Source organism: Stenella coeruleoalba (assembly GCF_951394435.1).
Source record: "Stenella coeruleoalba genome assembly, chromosome: 12".
NCBI lineage: Eukaryota > Metazoa > Chordata > Mammalia > Artiodactyla > Delphinidae > Stenella > Stenella coeruleoalba.
The window spans coordinates 47294313-47312256 of NC_137158.1; the positions used below are offsets into that span (position 1 = coordinate 47294313).

A 17944-nucleotide genomic window follows, 5' to 3' on the forward strand; every position below is an offset into this window, starting at 1 on the left:
ACACATATATAGGCATATATATGAGGAAATTGAAGCAATAATTAATAATCTTTGAAAACAGGCCCAGATGGGTTCACAGGTGAATTTGATCAATTCTCTACAATCTCTTCCAGAAAATAGAAGCAGGGGAAATACTTCCTAATTCATTCTATGAAGCCAGAATTACTCTAATAACAAAACCAGACAAAGACATTGCAGAAAAGAAAACTACGGACTAAGATCTCTCATGAATATAGATGCAAAAAACTGTTCCTTATCATGCCTTTTTTCTGGTCCTACCACCCTGCTCTGGCTTGTCAGTCCAAGAAAAAATCCTCCATCATATCTTGTCAGCTTCGGTGGAGAAAATAGAACTATGATGGGGAAAAAATGCTATCTCCCCTTCAACTCTTGTATCAATTACAAAAAATCTCCAATTTATAATTCCAGTTTACCTTTCATTTTGTTTTTCCGAGTCTTATTCCAAGAGTTCTAATCTGGGACTCTGACTTCAAGGAATCCCTGAACCAGAAGAAATTACATGCAACATTTGGTGTGTGCACACCCATGTGTATTTTGGGAAGGGTAAATATCCACAGCTTTGAACAAATGATTGAAGAGTTCTGTGCTTCTCCCACCAAACTGGGGGTGGGAGGTAAGTATGATGCTCTTTCATGAAATTAGAATTTATGACCAACATGTTGCTAACTGGAAGTTATATCAAGTATTAATTGGTTTATTTTAAAAGAGAGAGAGATACAGAACAAAGTAACATTAAAGACTTTAATTAGGGAATTCCCTGGTGGTCCAGTGGTTAGGACTCTTCTGCTCTCACTGCTCTTCCCTGCCCATGGTCAGGGAACTAAAAATCCCAAAAGCCACGTGGCCAAAAAAATTTTTTTTAATTATAATCTTAAAGACTTTAATTTACAGTTTTTAGTCAAGCCAGATATGGTTCCATCCTCTATACCTTCTTTATGTTGGAGATGGAATAATATGAATTAATAGTCATGATCTTAAATATTGCAAAATTATGAATTCACATTCATATTATCAAATAAAGGTTACATTATACTAATATAGCTTTAGGGTTAATTTGAATTTCAATTATTAGGAAACAGGTAACCCATGAATTGTCTATTTATATAGGGTAAGCTTCTGCACTGCCTTCTCCTTGAAGGTAATTTTCTGCCTATTCATCTGGCAGATTCCACATGAGGGAGAAGAGCAAAAATCAGGACTTCCTTGTTTATTGTTCAAAAGTTGCCCAAGTTCGGTTGGCACAGATGAGAAACCTTTGCCCTCTGAGTCTTGGACTCTGATGTTCTGCACACTAGAGTCTCATTGTCACCTGCACCTCAACATTACCAAGGTCTCCCCCTCGCTCCGTCCCTCCATCCCTCCTTTCTCTCTCCCTCCCTCCCTCTCTCGTTCTCTCTCTCTCTCTCTCTCTCTCTCACACACACACACACACACACACACACACACACACACAAGCTCTGTAAATGTATTGTCCCTCCACTAATGCAGGACTCACTCCTCAACGTGCAACTTGAATCAAACTATCAGACCCTGAAAATCATCCCGCCGGGTCGCGGCTCCTCCTCTGCGTCGGACCAGTTCTCAGGTTTCCAACCGCGACTGACGGACTGCAGATTGGATTGGCTGAGCTAGGTAGAGGAGCAGAGGCTCCACCAAATCACAGATCTAGGATTTTCATCTTTCTTGGTCTCCTCCCTAGAATCCTGGCAACAGATGTGTGTTATTTCTCTTAGGGGAACCCTGCCTGGGGTTGCTATGGAGATAGGACGCTGCGACTTGCAGAGCAACTAGGACCCAGAAATCGCCGAGCAGACCTAAGCAAAGCCACTGCCTTGCGTTGCCTCCTTCCATATCTGCACGCCCCCTTCATCCAGAACTTTTTTCCTCTTGACTCCTTCCATGGAAGACTCGACCCCCCTGAAACAAAAAATACAACACCAAGAACTTGGGGAAACAGGGCGACCGTGGGAAGAAATGGTAACAGCCTCCCAAGATCCTGAACCTGGGTTATCCGAGGCCTCAGAGTCGGAGCAGGGGCCGGAAACTGGACCCCAGCCCAGGAGCAGCCCTCCTGGGATCCCCCAATCTGGAGCCAGCACGCCTGTGGATGACCTCGTAGGACCAGGTGTGTCATCTCCACCTTCCCCATCTCAGGAGCCCTCTTCCACTCCTTCTCCCCTGGCTCTGGCCGTGCAGGACCTTATGGCACCATGGCAGTCAGACAAGACCACTAGTGTGATTTCTGAAGCTGGGACACCTCACTTTGACCATTTGGAACAATCATCTGATAAAGGAGAATCAACTCCTCATCAAACATGCCAATCAGAGGGAAACACTTTTCATCAGTCTCAGCAAACCAAATGTCACCTGTATGGACTGAGGGATGTGAGCTACAACAACTCTAAACGGAAAGAGCTGAGATTTGACATCTTTCAAGAAGAAGACTCAAACAGTAACTGTGATCTGGATCAGCCTGAGTCTGGGGCTTCTGAAGTGGCCCCCAGCATGCTTGAGATTGCCATTCAGAATGCTAAGGCTTACCTACTAAAGTCCAGTAGCAAGTCGGGCTTAAATCTGTAAGTCTTGGAGGAGGGGGGTTGGGGGAGAAATTTGGCAAAGGAAAGTATCTCTGTGTGGGGATGTGTTTCTGTGGGTGAATGGAAATATATCTGAAACGTCTGTATGAGTGAGAGAGTGACTTAATAACTCTTTGTATCATAGGACTCAAAATAGGTCACTGGTGGAGATTCTTCTAGCTTCTTTAAAGACCCTAGGTGCACAGAAATAAAATCTAGGAATTGTGGAGTCGGGTTTGAAAGAAACCATAAAGACAGTGAAGTCCAAGCATCTCTCCAAGATGCTTGTAAAAAAGGACTGTCTACCAAAATCTAAGCATTCTAAGTGCTTATATGGCTTGGTTTTGAGTCCCCACCCAGGCCAGTGCTAGGGTGATAGATTACCTGCATTAACCTGGAACTGTCCTGATTGAGCACTGAAAGTTCTGCATCCTGAGAAACCTCTCAGTCCTAGGCAAACCAGGAGAATTGGTCGCCATACAGGCCACCCAAAAATACATGCCATTTTATCCAGATCTCTTAAAATGTGGTGATCAATGGCCCAAGAATGTTCTGACCATCCCATTATAGCTAAAATTCAGATCTTATCGTTGAGTATAATTTTCTAGAGATTCTTGCTGCCGGGGTTACATAACAATAGAATCAACAGAATTTTAGGGCTAGAAGGGACTTGAGAAAACATCTAATACAATCCACTTGTTTTCTAAGTGAGGGGACTGAGTCATGGAAAAATTAATTTGCTCAAGATTTCTCTGGCTTACAGCACTCACTGACTCTTACCTTTCCCTCCCTAGGCTTTAGCCACGTGTCCTCTTCAGTTCCCATGCTGCTCCCTCTGCCTGAAAGGCTTCTGCCCTAAGTCTTTCTAAGTCTTTGCCTGGCTGGCTTCTCATCTTTTAGAAGTCAACTTCCACAGAACTCTATTATAACTGCCTGTTCTTTCCTTCATAGCACGTAAGGCCATTTATAATTGTACATAGACTTATAGACTTATATTTAATGTCTGACTCTCCCACTTAAGTGCAGGCCTTCAGAGTGAGGGACCATGTGAGTTTTGTACACCACTATATACTTAATGCCTAGCACAGTGCTATCAGGTATTTACTGAATAAAGAATGAATTAATGAATGGAAGTACAGGAAATACAGCCCGGACCTTTTGAATCTAGTTAATCTACCACGTAATTTGCTGAGATGCCTCCTGATTAATCAGCAAACATTAAATGAATGCCCATTCAATATACAGTATGTGGCAAATGTTTGTAGCCATTACTTGGCTTTTAAAAATATGAGGTATAATTTTAAAGTCTGAAGAATAAGAAACCAATGAATATTCGATGTGAGAAATCTTCACAAAACCCAAATTAAAATATTATTTATAAATTACTGTTTTTAACTACAATTTACTTACGTTTCAGGGATGTGATTTGCTGCTTAGCAGTGGATTCTATTTGAATTACTGATATAAACTTCTTGTCACAATTCCCTGGGTTAAATAACAAGCATGAATTTACAAACTTTGATAAAATGCCAAAAGAGCTCATTATAAACACTTGAAAGTTCACAATTTAAAACTGAATACAAAACAAAAAATGGGAAAATTTCGTTTACTGAATGATTTTGTAACTGACATTACTTAAATAGCTGAATTTAATTTAATTTCCAAATATTAAGTCTCTGAGGTAACAAATGAATACCTTCCATAATATTCACTATTATTTTCTAAGTGCTTTAGAGCCTGTAGTTAACAATGGCTTTTAGTAAAGGACAACTTTAACTCCATCTCCTATATGCTGACCTATGACAGCCATGAAAGCTGTTTTTTGTTGTTGTCGCAATTAAAACAATATTTGCCTAAAATACAAAATTTCACATTGTTGAATAAAAAGCCTACAGAAAATAATTGCTTGCTTCTTTTTTGCCAGTCATAATATTTCTGTTCATTTATAAAAATAGCAATATTTTGAGAAAGAATATGATATTCTTCATATATAATATTTGTAAACTGGCCTTCACATTGGTTGCCCATATAATCTACATATTTTTCTTTGACATTCTTAAGATCCGTGAGATAGATACAGATATTAAAGAAAAAATAAAATAACTAACCTGGCGGTCCAGTGGTTAAGATTTCACCTGCCAGTGCAGGGTGTGAGGGTTCAATCCCTGGTCAGGAAGCTAAGATCCCATAAGCCACGCAGCACTGCCAGAAAAAAAAAAAAAAAGAGAGAACTTGCTTTGATTTATTTTATGCTCAAAGTTTTTCTTGGCAGTGGTAGAAATTACTGTGTTTTTCCACTAAAAATATCTAAAGTCTTCGAGTTCTTGAAGTTTCCTAAAAACCCACTGAGAATGCATGAAATGTTTTTCAACTGCTTTTGACAGGGTTATTATCTGGAATTTTCTCTTTTTGGGTAGATATGATCATCTTTCTGAAATGCTGACCAAGGTCTTAGATAAGCGTCCTGAAAATGCTGTGGACATCATTGAAAATGTTAGCCAAGATGTGAAGATGGAACATTTTAGTATAAAACTGGATACACTCCAAAATGAGAATGAGATGCTTCCAGCCTATGAAATAGCAGAGAACCAAAAAGCTCTTTTTCTCCAGGGAAATTTAGAAGGAGCTGACCAAGAAATGGAAGATGAAATAGTAAGTCACTCCTGTAAATTTGAATAGGTCAACCTTAGGGTTTTGAGGTTAGTGGGGTGTGGCTTTAAATTCATATCCACTGCCTTTTATAGCTTACTAAATAGTATTGCAGCCTCATTTCACACCACTCATTTCCTTGGTTAGAGTTTCTTATGTTTTCACACAGTGTTTTAGTATTTCAGAGGCTTAGCTGTTTTATATGTTTGTAGGGTTAAACTGCTTGATATCAGAAAAAATGTTTTCTTCATCTTTTATATTCTCCAAAGTACCTGGTACAGATCTGAGTGTGCAGCTGTTTCTTATTAAATATTTGCTGAATGAATGAATAAATGTCACATAATTTAAAATTAGGCTTTAAATCAAGTTGCATATTTTCCCCTTTAATTTACTGGAAAAATTAAAAGAACTACTAATGTCATTTGCATTCTCTTCCAAGGCTACTTCTTCATATTTTGTCTTGACAGTATATATATTATGTCAATGAGACAGAAGAGGAGAGAAATAAAATATTTCTTTTAATCCTCATAGATAAATTGCTGAAAATATTTACAAAGTTGGTGACAGAGATAAAAAGGTATCATTCGAGAATAAAATCAGCTGTATTACTGAAATTTTACCTCCAAATATTTCAAATCAGTATATGCTACTGTTTCCTAAATGCCTGCATATTTGCAATTTATTCTACTGAGTAATTTATACTGTACATCCACTGAGCTTCTATGTTCTGTTACTATTAGACTATTTAAAACTGTCCTCATACTTGCAAATTTGATGTTTGGAGTAACATATATTCAGAAAAGGACATAGAGTTCAGTCAAAGAAAGAGGAGGAGTAGGGATATGCACAGTAGGTTTACCCTCTAGAGCTCCTTAGCTGTTATAGGGAGACACAAATTGACACAATGAGATATAGAATACTCAGAAGGAACAAGTGATAGGTGTCAAGGATTTGATATTGGCTGACCTTTTCTAAAAATATCTTACTCCAAACACTTGATTATGTAGCCACATATAGTATTGACAAGTCTGGTGGCAAACAGCATGTGGGGATCAAACAGAAGGCAGGCACTCTCATGCAGGAGTTTATCAAAGAAGGTTCGACTCCAGTATGAGAATAGGGCACTGCACTATCTATAGGCACAGTATTACAAGGCAGGGATCTACGTTCTGAACTAGGTTTTGGGATGAGAATACAGATAAGCTGTTTTGATGCTGGAACCTGAGCCTCTTAACCAGATTCCATCAATTCCTCCTAATAAAGAGTAGGATTGGTTTTAGAGAAAGGATGAACCAAGTCATCAGATGAAGATAAAAAGTTCTACCTCAGAGAGTAGAAAGATTCAGGAAGAGGAAGACAGGTAGCTCTTGGAACTCTGTCCCAGACTGGTATGTTTAGAGTATTAATATTTCTATTCATGTCTTTGACCACACCAGAATTCCTGTTCTTAGTCGTCAGCATTCATTTATTCCTTCACCCATTGATTTGCAAACATACCTACTGTATGCTAGGTACTGACATATACACATAAAAAAGACTTTTCTAACTTTGCGTTGGTCACAGTCGAGTGAAAGAGATAAAAAAAGATTAAAGTTATTTGACTACTGCAGTAATAGAGATATGGCGGAAAAAACAGGGGCTTTTGAATTAGATCTGAATTTGAATCCTAGTTCAATCACTTATTCCCTGTGTGACTCATAATGACTAAACCTTTCCAAGCCTCAGGGATAATCACATGGCAACAACTTGAGGGGTAGAGGTCCTATATATAAAGGATCTGGCACATCCTAGAAACTTAATGAATAGTAGCAGTTACTACTGCGTTGTTTCGACAAGCTATGAGCAACTAACTCTGCCATTAGGGTCTGGGCAATGCTTTGTAATGGCAGTGATATTTCATTTGGATCATGAAGGATAAGTAGAAGTTCACCAGGTGAAGACTATAAGGCATAAAATTCTGGGCCAAAAGCACAATAAAATGTCAAGAGAGATTATTTAGCATTTGGGAAACTGACTTCAGATTTGAGGGATTTTGAGTGAAGGAAATGAAGCAAGCAGGGTGCTTTAAAGCTAGACTGCTCACCATGTATTGATAAGAAATTGATCTCTTGCGTACAGTGGGAAATTAATAGAGGCTTTTAGTAGAGAAAGCATGGTCTGACTTATGGTTTAGGAACATAACTTTGGTAGTAATGTGGAGCAGAATGAAAGAAGAAGGGTTTGAATGGGGACAAGGAAGACAGTATTAGCAGACTTCTGTGACAGGACAAGTAGTTCAGGTGGAGACTAGCATGTTAAAGAGGAGGGGATAATGCCAACAGCTCTTTAGGTGGTGGAATCAATAGGACTTTAACTAAATATGAGAGTCAAGGGAGTCAGAGGGAGCAAGGATGACTGAACTTTCTAGTTCGGGAAACTAAGTGATGGTGATATCTTTGGAAAATATTCAGATTGAAAGTTCTCGTGGCTGGCTAGGAATAAGGGTGTGAAATGTAGGAGGAAAGTCAGAGTGAGAGAAGTAGATTTTAAAAACCACATATCACTTGGGTTGGTGTGGGAGAAATCTTCTAGGCATAAAGTGCTGAGTGATGAGATGACTGAAATTTTGAGGACACCGATATTTAGGCCTCAATTAATTAAAAAGACTAAGAAGAAATAGTTATAGAAGACAGAGTAGGATCAGAGCGCGTGGTGCAATAGATCCCAAAGAAACAGTCTTACCATCAGATGAGATTAGGATTGAAAAAAGTCATGATGCTTATTTTGACACTCTATTTTTCAACTCAAGTTATAATACAAATAAGAGCAGATCATTTGTGAGAATAGCAAAGCGCTCTTAATTTCTCAGGGTCTAAAGGTTGTCTTGCCAAGTTATCCCTAGCTCAGTTAAGGTTATTTTCTACTTTCTCAAAAATGTTTTTCTAGAGTTCACTTGAGACTCTTTTTATTTTCCTGTATTTCTTTTTCAGAATTATTTCTGCTTTTCTCATTTTAAATCCAAAATTATTTATCATAAGTAGAAGCAAGCATCTAACTAAATTATGTCTTCGAATGTAGTCATGCCTGAGCGTTTACCTTATTATACATTCCTTTTATTTATCCTGTACATTACACCCATATTGATTTTTATTTACTCTATATCTTACCATATCCATATCATAAATACTTATTTAGTAAATGTATGATAATATATTAAAAACATATATAAACATATATTTATAAAAATTATTTTCTAAATATCTGTAGGTAGGTTTTGCTATATTTATTTATTTATTTGGCAAATATGGCATTTTAAAATTTTTTAATGTTTTTTGAATTTTATTTTTTACTACAGCAGGTTCTTATTGGTTATCTATTTTATACATATTACTGTATGCTACATTTTATTATTTCAAGATAGTAAAGGGGCCACTTAAATATTTCTTATAAGGAGAGGATGTTGGACTATTTTTTTCCATGGTAGGTTATTACAAGATATTGAATATAGTTCCCTGTGTTATACAGTAAATCCTTGTTGCTTATCTATTTTATGTATAATAGTTTGTATCTGTTAATCCCATACTCTTAATTTATCCCTCCACTCCCTTTCCCCTTTGGTAACCATAAATTTGTTTTCTGTGTCTGTGAGTCTGTTTCTGTTTTGTATATAGATTCATTTACATTAGTTTTTAGATTCTACATGTAAGTGATATATAATATTTGTCTTCCCGTCTTACTTCACTTAGTATGATATTCTCTAGGTCCATCCATGTTGCTGCAAATGGCAATAGTCCATTCTTATGGCTGAGTAGTATTCCATACACATCTTCTTAAACCAGTCATCTGTTGATGGGAACTTGGGTTGTTTCCATGTCTTGGCTATTGTAAATAGTGCTGCTATAAACATCAGGGTGCACGTATCTTTTGCAGTTGTGTCTTTGTTTTCTTCAGATACATACCCAGGCATGGAACTGCTGGATCATATGATGGTTCTATTTAAAATTTTTTAAGGAACCTCCATACTGTTTTCCATAGTGGCTACACCAATTTACATTCCCACCAACAGCGTAGGAGAGTTCCTTTTCTCCTTGTAGATTTTTTGATGATAGCTATTCCGACCAGCGTGAGGTGATACCTATTGTGGTTCTGATTTGTAGTCTCTAATAATTAGTGATTTTGAGCATCTTTTCATGTGCCTGTTGCCCATCTGTATATCTTCTTTGGAGAAATGTCTATTTAGGTTTTCTGCCCATTTTCTGATTGGGTTGTTTGTTTTTTGATATTGAGTTGTATAAACTGTTTGTATGTTTTGGATATTGACCCCTTGTCAGCAGCATCATTTGCAAATATTTTCTCCCATTCCCTAGGTTGTCTTTATGTTTTGTTAATATTTTCTTTTGCTATGCAAAAGCTTGTAAGTTTGATTAGGTCCCATTTATTTTTGCTTTTATTTCTTTTGCCTTGGGAGACTGATCTAAGAAATTATTGCTATGATTTATGTCCAAGAATGTTTTGCCTATGTTCTCTTCTAGGAGTTTTATGGTGTTGTGACTTATATTCAGCTCTTTAAGCCATTTTCAGTTTATTTTTGTATATGGTGTGAGGGACTGTACTAATTTCATTGATTTATATGTAGCTGTCCAGCTTTCCCAATACCACTTGCTGAAGAGACTGTCTTTTCTCCATTGTATATTCTTATCTCCTTTGTCATGGATTAATTGGCCATGGGTGTGTGGGTTTATTTCTGGGCTCTCTATTCTGTTCCATTGATCTATATGTCTGCTTTTGTGCCAAAACCATGCTGATTTGATTACTATAGCATTGTAGTATTGTCTGAGGTCTGGGAGGGTTATACCTCCAGCTTTTTTCCCCCTCAGATTGCTTTGGCAATTCTGGGTCTTCTGTAGTTCCATATAAATTTTAGAATTAATTGTTCTAGTTCTGTGAAAAATGTCATGGTTTTTAAAAATAGGGATCACATTAAGGTAGACTGCAAGCAGTTCTCTTATGGATAAAATATTAATCACAGCAATTGTATTCCCAGGCAGAACACTCTCTTCCAAATGTAATGGAGTCAGCTTTTTATTTTGAACAAGCTGGAGTCGGTTTGGGCACTGATGAGACTTATCGCATATTTCTTGCCCTCAAGCAGCTTACTGACACCCACCCAATCCAAAAATGTCGTTTCTGGGGTAAGATCTTAGGTCTGGAAATGAATTATATTGTAGCTGAAGTGGAATTCCGTGAGGGAGAAGATGAAGAGGAGGTGGAAGAGGAAGATGTACCTGAAGAGCGGGACAATGGAGACAATGAAGCTGATGAAGATGAATTACCAAGGTCCTTTTACAAGGCCCCACAGTCTATTCCAAAGGAAGAAAGCAGAACAGGTGCCAACAAATATGTCTATTTTGTTTGCAATGAACCAGGAAGACCATGGGTGAAGTTACCAGCAGTTACACCTGCACAAATTGTTATTGCAAGAAAAATCAAGAAATTTTTCACTGGGCGATTGGATACTCCCATCGTAAGCTACCCACCCTTCCCAGGAAATGAGAGTAATTACTTACGAGCACAAATTGCCAGAATTTCAGCAGGGACTCAGGTCAGCCCTCTAGGATTCTATCATTTTGGTGAAGAAGAAGGAGAAGAGGAGGAAGAAACAGAAGGCAGGCGAGACAGCTTTGAAGAAAACCCTGATTTTGAAGGAATCCAAGTGATTGATCTAGTGGACTCCCTATCCAATTGGGTTCATCATGTACAACATATACTCCCTCAGGTAGGGGCTTTGCAATTCTCAATCTATCATCTAGTCAGCAAATATTTATTAAATTCTGTCTACAATGCATACAATATATACAAGACAAAGGCCTTCAGACTCCAGAGACAATTAAAAAACCTAGTGAAAACAGAGTACTGTATAATTGCCAAGTCGTATAAACCTGTGATCCAGATGTAAATAAAATATATATTTCTATGGAGTATTTGACAAGTTACATAAGGATTTAGATTTAGGTGTGTTGTGAAATTATTTTTATATGTTAAATATAGATGGTACATTAATTTTGGTAGGAGTTATTTTATTCTATTTTTATAATACAAGGAACTTTTTTTGCCAAGAATGATAAAAGATTCTAACAAAAACAAGTAAACAGTGTTCTGTAACAGTTATATAGAACCTATTCTGCCAGTTGTTCTTAATAGCACTTCATATGTATTATCTCATTTAAAACTCAGAACTGTATGAAAGACTAATATCCTTATTTTACAGATGACGAAATTAAGGCAGAGGGTTTAGGAAATGTCACAAGGGGAACATAGCTAATAAACAACAGGGTCAGATGTGAATGGGCAGAATGGATCCAGAGTCCATACTCTTAATCAATCTGTTAAACTGTCTCATTTGCAGGTAGAAAATCTTCATTATACTTTGATGTACATAAGAGATATTCTTAAATACCTCTAGATGAGTTAATTAAATGAGAAATTATAAGCCCCAAACTCCATACCTAATCTTATTATCACATTTTTGTTATTAATAATAATAGTACCTTACCTTCACATAGATCAGTAAAATGATTACCTTCTTCACCAAGGTTCTAATGATTTTAATATATAAATGTTCTGTAAGTTCAAGAAGTAGGCAGATTCTTGAAATAAATAGTACAGTCTTTGCTTAAAATAACATTGATCAAAACAGCTTTTGGTAAATATATGTTGAATGAATGATCAATATGCCACATAATGGGATGTCATGCAGATAATTACTTCAATCCAAAAGAATATTTTGATATTTTAAGGTCCTTGTTAGACTACTAAATCTTCCAATATTTATACCCAGGGTCGCTGTAATTGGTTCAACCCCATACAAAAAAGTGAGGAGGAAGAAGCAGAAGAAGAAGAAGAAGAAGAAGGAGAAGAGCCTGACTACATAGAACAGGAAGTAGGGCCTCCTCTCTTGACACCAATCTCTGAAGATTTAGGTAATTTTACACACTATATGTGTGTGTGTGTGTGTATAGGCATACATAAGTATGTACATATGTACATACAAGCAAACTTTGGCGGTATTGCAGGATAAATTCCAGACCACTGCAATAAAGTGAGTCAATAATTTTTTGGTTTCCCAGTGCATATAAAAGTTTTGTTTACACTCTACTGTAGTCTATTAAGTGTGCAATAACATTATTTCCCAAAATATGTACATACCTTAATTAAAAAATACTGTATTGTGGGAGGATGAGAGAATTAGGTGAGGGAAATTAAGAGGTACAAACTTCCAGTTACAAAATAAATGAGTCAAGGGTATGAAATGTACAGTGTGGGGAATATAGTCCAAATAAAAAGTCCTTTGTATGGTGACATACAAAGTGGCTAAACTTGTCGTGGTGATCATTTTGAAATGTATAGAAAAAAATCACTATGTTGTGTAACAGGAACTAACATAGTGTAGGTCAATTATACAAAAAAAACAAATATACATGCAAACACAAAGAAAAACAGATCAAACTGGAAGAAAAAATATTGTATTGCTAAAAAATGCTAACCATCATCTGAGCCTTCAGCGACTCATAATCTTTTTACTGCTGGAGAGTCTTTCCTTGATGTTGATGGCTGTTGACTAATCAGGGTGGTGGTTGGTGAAGGTTGGGGTCTTAAAATAAGACGACAAGGAAGTTTACCACATTGACTCTTCCTTTCACAAACGATTTCTCAGTACCATGCAAAGCTGTTTGATAGCATTTTACTCACAGTAGAAAACTGAAGTCAATCTTCTCAAACTCTGCCACTGCTTATTAACTAAGTTTATGTCATATGTAAATCCTTTGTATTCGTTTCAACAATCTTCACAGCATTTTCACCAGGAGTAGATTCCATGTCCATGTCAAGAAACCACTGTCTTTGTTCATCCATAAGAAGCAACTCCTTACCATTCAAGTTTTATCATGAGATTGCAGCAATTCAGTCACTTCTTTTTTTTGTGTGTGTGTGTGTTACGCGGGCCTCTCACTGTTGCGGCCTCTCCCGTTGCGGAGCACAGGCTCCGGACGCGCAGGCTCAGCGGCCATGGCTCACGGGCCCAGCCGCTCCGCGGCATGTGGGATCCTCCCGGACCGGGGCACGAGCCCGTGTCCCCTGCATCGGCAGGCGGACTCTCAACCACTGCGCCACCAGGGAAGCCCTGGCACCACTTCTGATTACAGTTCTCTTGCTATTTCCACCACATCTGCAATTACTTCTTCCAACTGAAGTCTTGATCCCCTCAAAGTCATCCACGAGGGTTGGAATCAATGTCTTCCAAATTCCTGTTAATGTTGACATTTTGACCACTTCCCATGAATCATATATGTTCTTAATGGCATCTAGAAAGGTGAATCCTTTCCAGGTTTTCCTTTTTAAATTTTATTTGTTAAATTCTCCCATTTATTTATTTTTTCCTTCCAGTTGTATTGATATAATTGACATACAGCACTGTATAAGTTTAAGGTGTAAGACATAATGATTTGACTAAAACACATCACAAAATGATAACCACAATAAGTTTAGTCACCACCCATTATCTCATATAGTTAAAAAAGAAAAATGAAAAAGAATTTTCCTTGTGATGTGACGAGAACTCTCAGGATATACTCTATTCACACCTTTCATATATAACACACATCAGTGTTAATTATATTAATCATGTTGTACATGACATACCTAGTACCTACTTATTAGGATGTTTGTACCTTTTGACCACCTTCCTTCAATTTCAATTCCCCCTCCGACAACCCACCATCTCTGGTAATCACAAACCTGATCTCTTTTGTTATGAGCTTTTTTGTTTGTTTTTGAAGTATAATTGACCTACAGCACAATATTAGTTCCTGGTGCACAACATAATTCACCATTGTTGGAGCAGTCAGAACACACACAATATTTATAGAATTAAGTTCTCTGTTTTACATGGGCATGGTTTGTGGTACCCCAAAACAATTACAATAGTAACATTAAAGATCACAGATCACCATAACAAATACAATAATAATGAAAAAGTCTGAAATACTGAGAGAATTACCAAAATGTTACAGAGACACGAGGTGAGCAAATGCTGTTGGAAAAAATGGTGTCAGCAGACTTCCTTGATGCAGGGTTGCCACAAAATTTCAATTTGTAAAAAACTCCATACCTGTTAAGCACAATAAAACAAGGTATGCCGTACTATGTATGTATACAATGTAATATATATTTTTATATATATACCAAATACTCTCTCTATATTGATACTATATATGTATATATACACAGGTATTTCCTGCTTTTCAAAAGATAGACTTACACCACTTTGCTTTTATGAGAGAACTACATTAGTACCTATTTTCACTGATAGAAATCCAGAGGATTTTCTCTTTTACGAAGAAAAAAAAAAAAGGCAAAAATAGCACTTGTTTTGCAGTGAGCAGTTATAGAAGCAGCACACACTTCCATCTGTCAGAGGGGCACCTCCAAGCTCCTTCTCCAGGAACTACACTCAGCATCTCAGCATCAAGTTGCCACAGCTTTGAACTGTGCTTGTGAGCTTCTATGCTTTATCTCAGTTAATCTTGTCAATACATTAGCAAGATGTGTCCTAAGGTAACAGCTTCTTCACTCTATGTCATTTCAGCTTAAAAAAGGTTTCATAGGAATGCTCTACTTTTGGATAGCGGGAGAAACCTGTGTACACACACACACAGACACACACTACAGTCCACACACACACACACACACACACACACACACTACAGTACATGGTAGGAATAAAGAATGTAATGTAGCTGGCCCCACCGAGAACTGCCTAGGACAGCGGTTGCAGGAGTGCACTGCAGAGGAAGTATAAGGTGGCTCTACCTCTTAGTGGAAATGCTGATAGCTATCTTTTTTATCATTCTTGTTTTGCATTCTACAGATCATAAACACATGGCATAGCTAAAATATGAGGTACTGTTTTTGGTTTTTTTCTAATCTACTATTGCTTTCATATTCTTTTTTTCTTCCTATTCAGTTTTGGAGCATTCATGCTTATAACCCTAGCTCTCTTTCATAATAATGATTTGGTCATCACGTATTTTTCCCTCCGCCACATAGGCCTCCTCTTGTAAAACTTATTTTCTCTGCTTTACAAATGTACATACACATATAAACACAAATATATATATATACACACATATGTGTGTGTATATATATATCTATATAAATGTATACACACATTTTTTTTCAAATTTCATTTTTACACAACGTTCATATAATAGCCTCCTGCTCTTATGTTAAGCTGCTAATGTTTTAACTTCATGTCAAGTGTGTATTTTAAGATGTATAAATACAGCTTTTCTGTTACACAGTATATCCTTGTCTATTTAGCAGTTAAGTCTATTTTGAATTTCTCTTTGGTTTACAGAGATCCAGAATATACCGCCTTGGACAACACGGTTATCCTCAAATCTCATTACTCAATATGCTATTGCAGTCCTTAGATCCAACCTTTGGACTGGAGCATATGCCTTTTCCAATGGCAAGTAAGTATGTGACAACTTACAAGGCTATTATTTTGATTATTTAACTTCTGGAAATTATAAGTTATCACTGGAATGTCGTGTGTATGGAATAAGATTAATTCAAACAACATCCATCTTATACAACAAAGCATCAAATTTAGAACATTAGAGTAATTCAGACTTCTGCCTTTTCATCTGAATTATCCAATTAATGCTAAAATATGTTTTTATCCATATCCATAAATGTTTTTATCCAATATCCATAAAACATATTTATAAAATGTTTTAATCCAATTAAAGCTAAAATATGTTTTTTCTTCTATGATTATTTGAGTAATTGATATTCATTTCATGGAGGTAATTCTAAGCAGTATTTAGTTTAAATCTCATCATTTTTGTTGGATATCTTGATAAAAAATAATTTAAAATATGTATGATTTAGGCTATCACTTTCAAAAGAGTTAGGATAAGAGGACAGTAAACGTCCTTTAATTCCTCACCCAGAGCTTACACTTTCATTTGTCTTATGCTTCCATTTCTTACTTAATAACCTAGTGTCAGAAGCTTGGCTGAGCTGGAGAGCTGAGTGGTCAAATGTCAGAGTAGCCATTAAAGCAACAAGCCAGAAATGAAAATGTTAAGCCTTTAATCACTTACTGTGATGGTATAACCAAGTTGAAGGACTGATTCCCCCCACCCCAACCCCGTTCCATTTGCCCCCATGGAATGGCACACTGGTGGAAGGTCAGATGGGTCAGCAGAGTTGTGGGGTCATCTCAATGACAAGCAAGTCCCCACATAAGGCTCCTGCAGTTTTAAGGACCTGTGACCAGAGAAAGGTGGGGAGGACTAGGGAAAAGTACTGGGTACTGAGTCAAGAGTAGGGGAAGTGTCTATAAGGTCTCCCCTTCTCTCACCCAACCCTCATTAGGAAGCCTTGGCAAAGGGGCCTGAAGAAGACCTCTGCTGAAGGCCTCAGATGAAGAGGCCTGGGAATGAAGGCACCTGGGCCAGGAACACAATTGTGTTAAGAGCATGACAGGCCAGAGGGGCCAGAATCCTTGACCACAACGCTCTCTTAGAGATTGTAGTGCACTGGCTATGCACCAAGTCTGGGGTGGAGAGGGCAGTTCCCCCCCGTGAGGCCTAACTATGTAAAGCTTTTGTAATTGCTCAAGGATAGACCTGAAAACACACATAGGTTGTTAACCACAAGTCCGACTTCTCACCCAGCCAAGAGTTTTCAAGGTTGGCAACTTCTTGATTCTTTCTAACTCTAAGGAAGGTATGTAATTTTCAACTTCATTGCTTTGTTTTGTTTTTCTGAAAATAATTAAAAGATGAAAGGCTGTGGTCCAGGTGTAGGGTACATTTTGACAGGGTCTGGCCCTGTTTTCTTAACCAGCTTAAGCAGTTTGGATCATAGTAATTCCCTGTGGTAAAAGAATCATTTAGGGATATTTCATCTCTAATGCATTTAAAATATACTGTACTGTTTTAACATTATGGGACTATGATACTCTAAGTACCTTATCCTTACAGAAAAGAAGGTTCAATTTTTCTTACTGAAAAATTATATAATGATCTACATTTTTTTTTAACTTACAGGAAGTTTGAAAATTTCTACATAGGCTGGGGTCATAAATACAGTCCAGACAGCTATACACCTCCAGTTCCACCACCAGTTTATCAAGAGTACCCCAGTGGACCAGAAATTACAGAAATGGATGACCCTAGTGTGGAAGAGGAGCAGGCTTTCAGGGCTGCACAAGAAGCAGCTGTAAATTCAACAGAGGAAAATGAAGAAACTGAGGAAGATGAAGATGAGGAAGATGACTATGACTAATAAAAATAAAATTAGCCCAGTTTTATGAGACTGATACACACAAACTCCTTATTTGGGACTGATATATATATATATATATATATACACACACACACACACACACACATATACATATAGTTGCCTCTCTCCCTCTCTCTCTCTCTCTCTCTATATATATATATAGAGGCAACTATTGATGTGCAAAATACCATTCCTTGAAAATATAAAATTTGGAATTTTGTATGTAGAACTATTAATATGTACTTTTAGAAAGATACTCAATGGATTTTTCAGAGGCTAAATGACATTTTCTTACATTACTGTTTTGATGGCTGCAGCTAATGGAGTATGTGCCTCTATATTTTTTTCTCTTTTTTTTTAAG

At 37.2% G+C, this 17944-nt stretch overlaps 2 protein-coding genes and 1 pseudogene across 5 annotated transcripts in view; 2 read left to right on the forward strand and 1 right to left on the reverse strand.

Moving 5' to 3' along the window:
• Positions 1-1653, forward strand: part of LOC307195485 (N(6)-adenosine-methyltransferase non-catalytic subunit METTL14-like) — a 19987-nt pseudogene extending 18334 nt beyond the window's left edge. The window contains exon 4 of the transcript in view: positions 1510-1653. The product of the transcript in view is annotated as a N(6)-adenosine-methyltransferase non-catalytic subunit METTL14-like (transcript). The remainder of the gene's footprint in view (positions 1-1509) is intronic.
• Positions 1640-17742, forward strand: RSPH4A (radial spoke head component 4A). Of its 2 annotated transcripts, XM_079939417.1 has the most exons (6): positions 1640-2597; positions 5015-5249; positions 10270-11001; positions 12064-12205; positions 15640-15757; positions 17345-17742. In XM_079939417.1, exons 1-6 carry the CDS (start codon positions 1921-1923, stop codon positions 17580-17582), a joined length of 2142 nt encoding a protein of 713 aa, XP_079795543.1. In that variant the 5' UTR covers positions 1640-1920; the 3' UTR covers positions 17583-17742. The 2 variants fall into 2 exon arrangements, with proteins under 2 accessions (XP_079795543.1, XP_079795544.1); XM_079939418.1 differs by lacking the exons at positions 12064-12205; positions 17345-17742 and having other exon boundaries at positions 15640-15831.
• Positions 14179-17944, reverse strand: part of ZUP1 (zinc finger containing ubiquitin peptidase 1) — a 28082-nt gene continuing 24316 nt past the window's right edge. The window contains exon 10 of one of the 2 annotated variants that reach the window (XM_079939421.1): positions 14179-14391. In XM_079939421.1, the coding sequence (XP_079795547.1) occupies positions 14277-14391 (115 nt within the window). In that variant the 3' untranslated portion in view covers positions 14179-14276. The remainder of the gene's footprint in view (positions 14392-17944) is intronic. The other variant, XM_079939420.1, reaches the window with a different exon arrangement.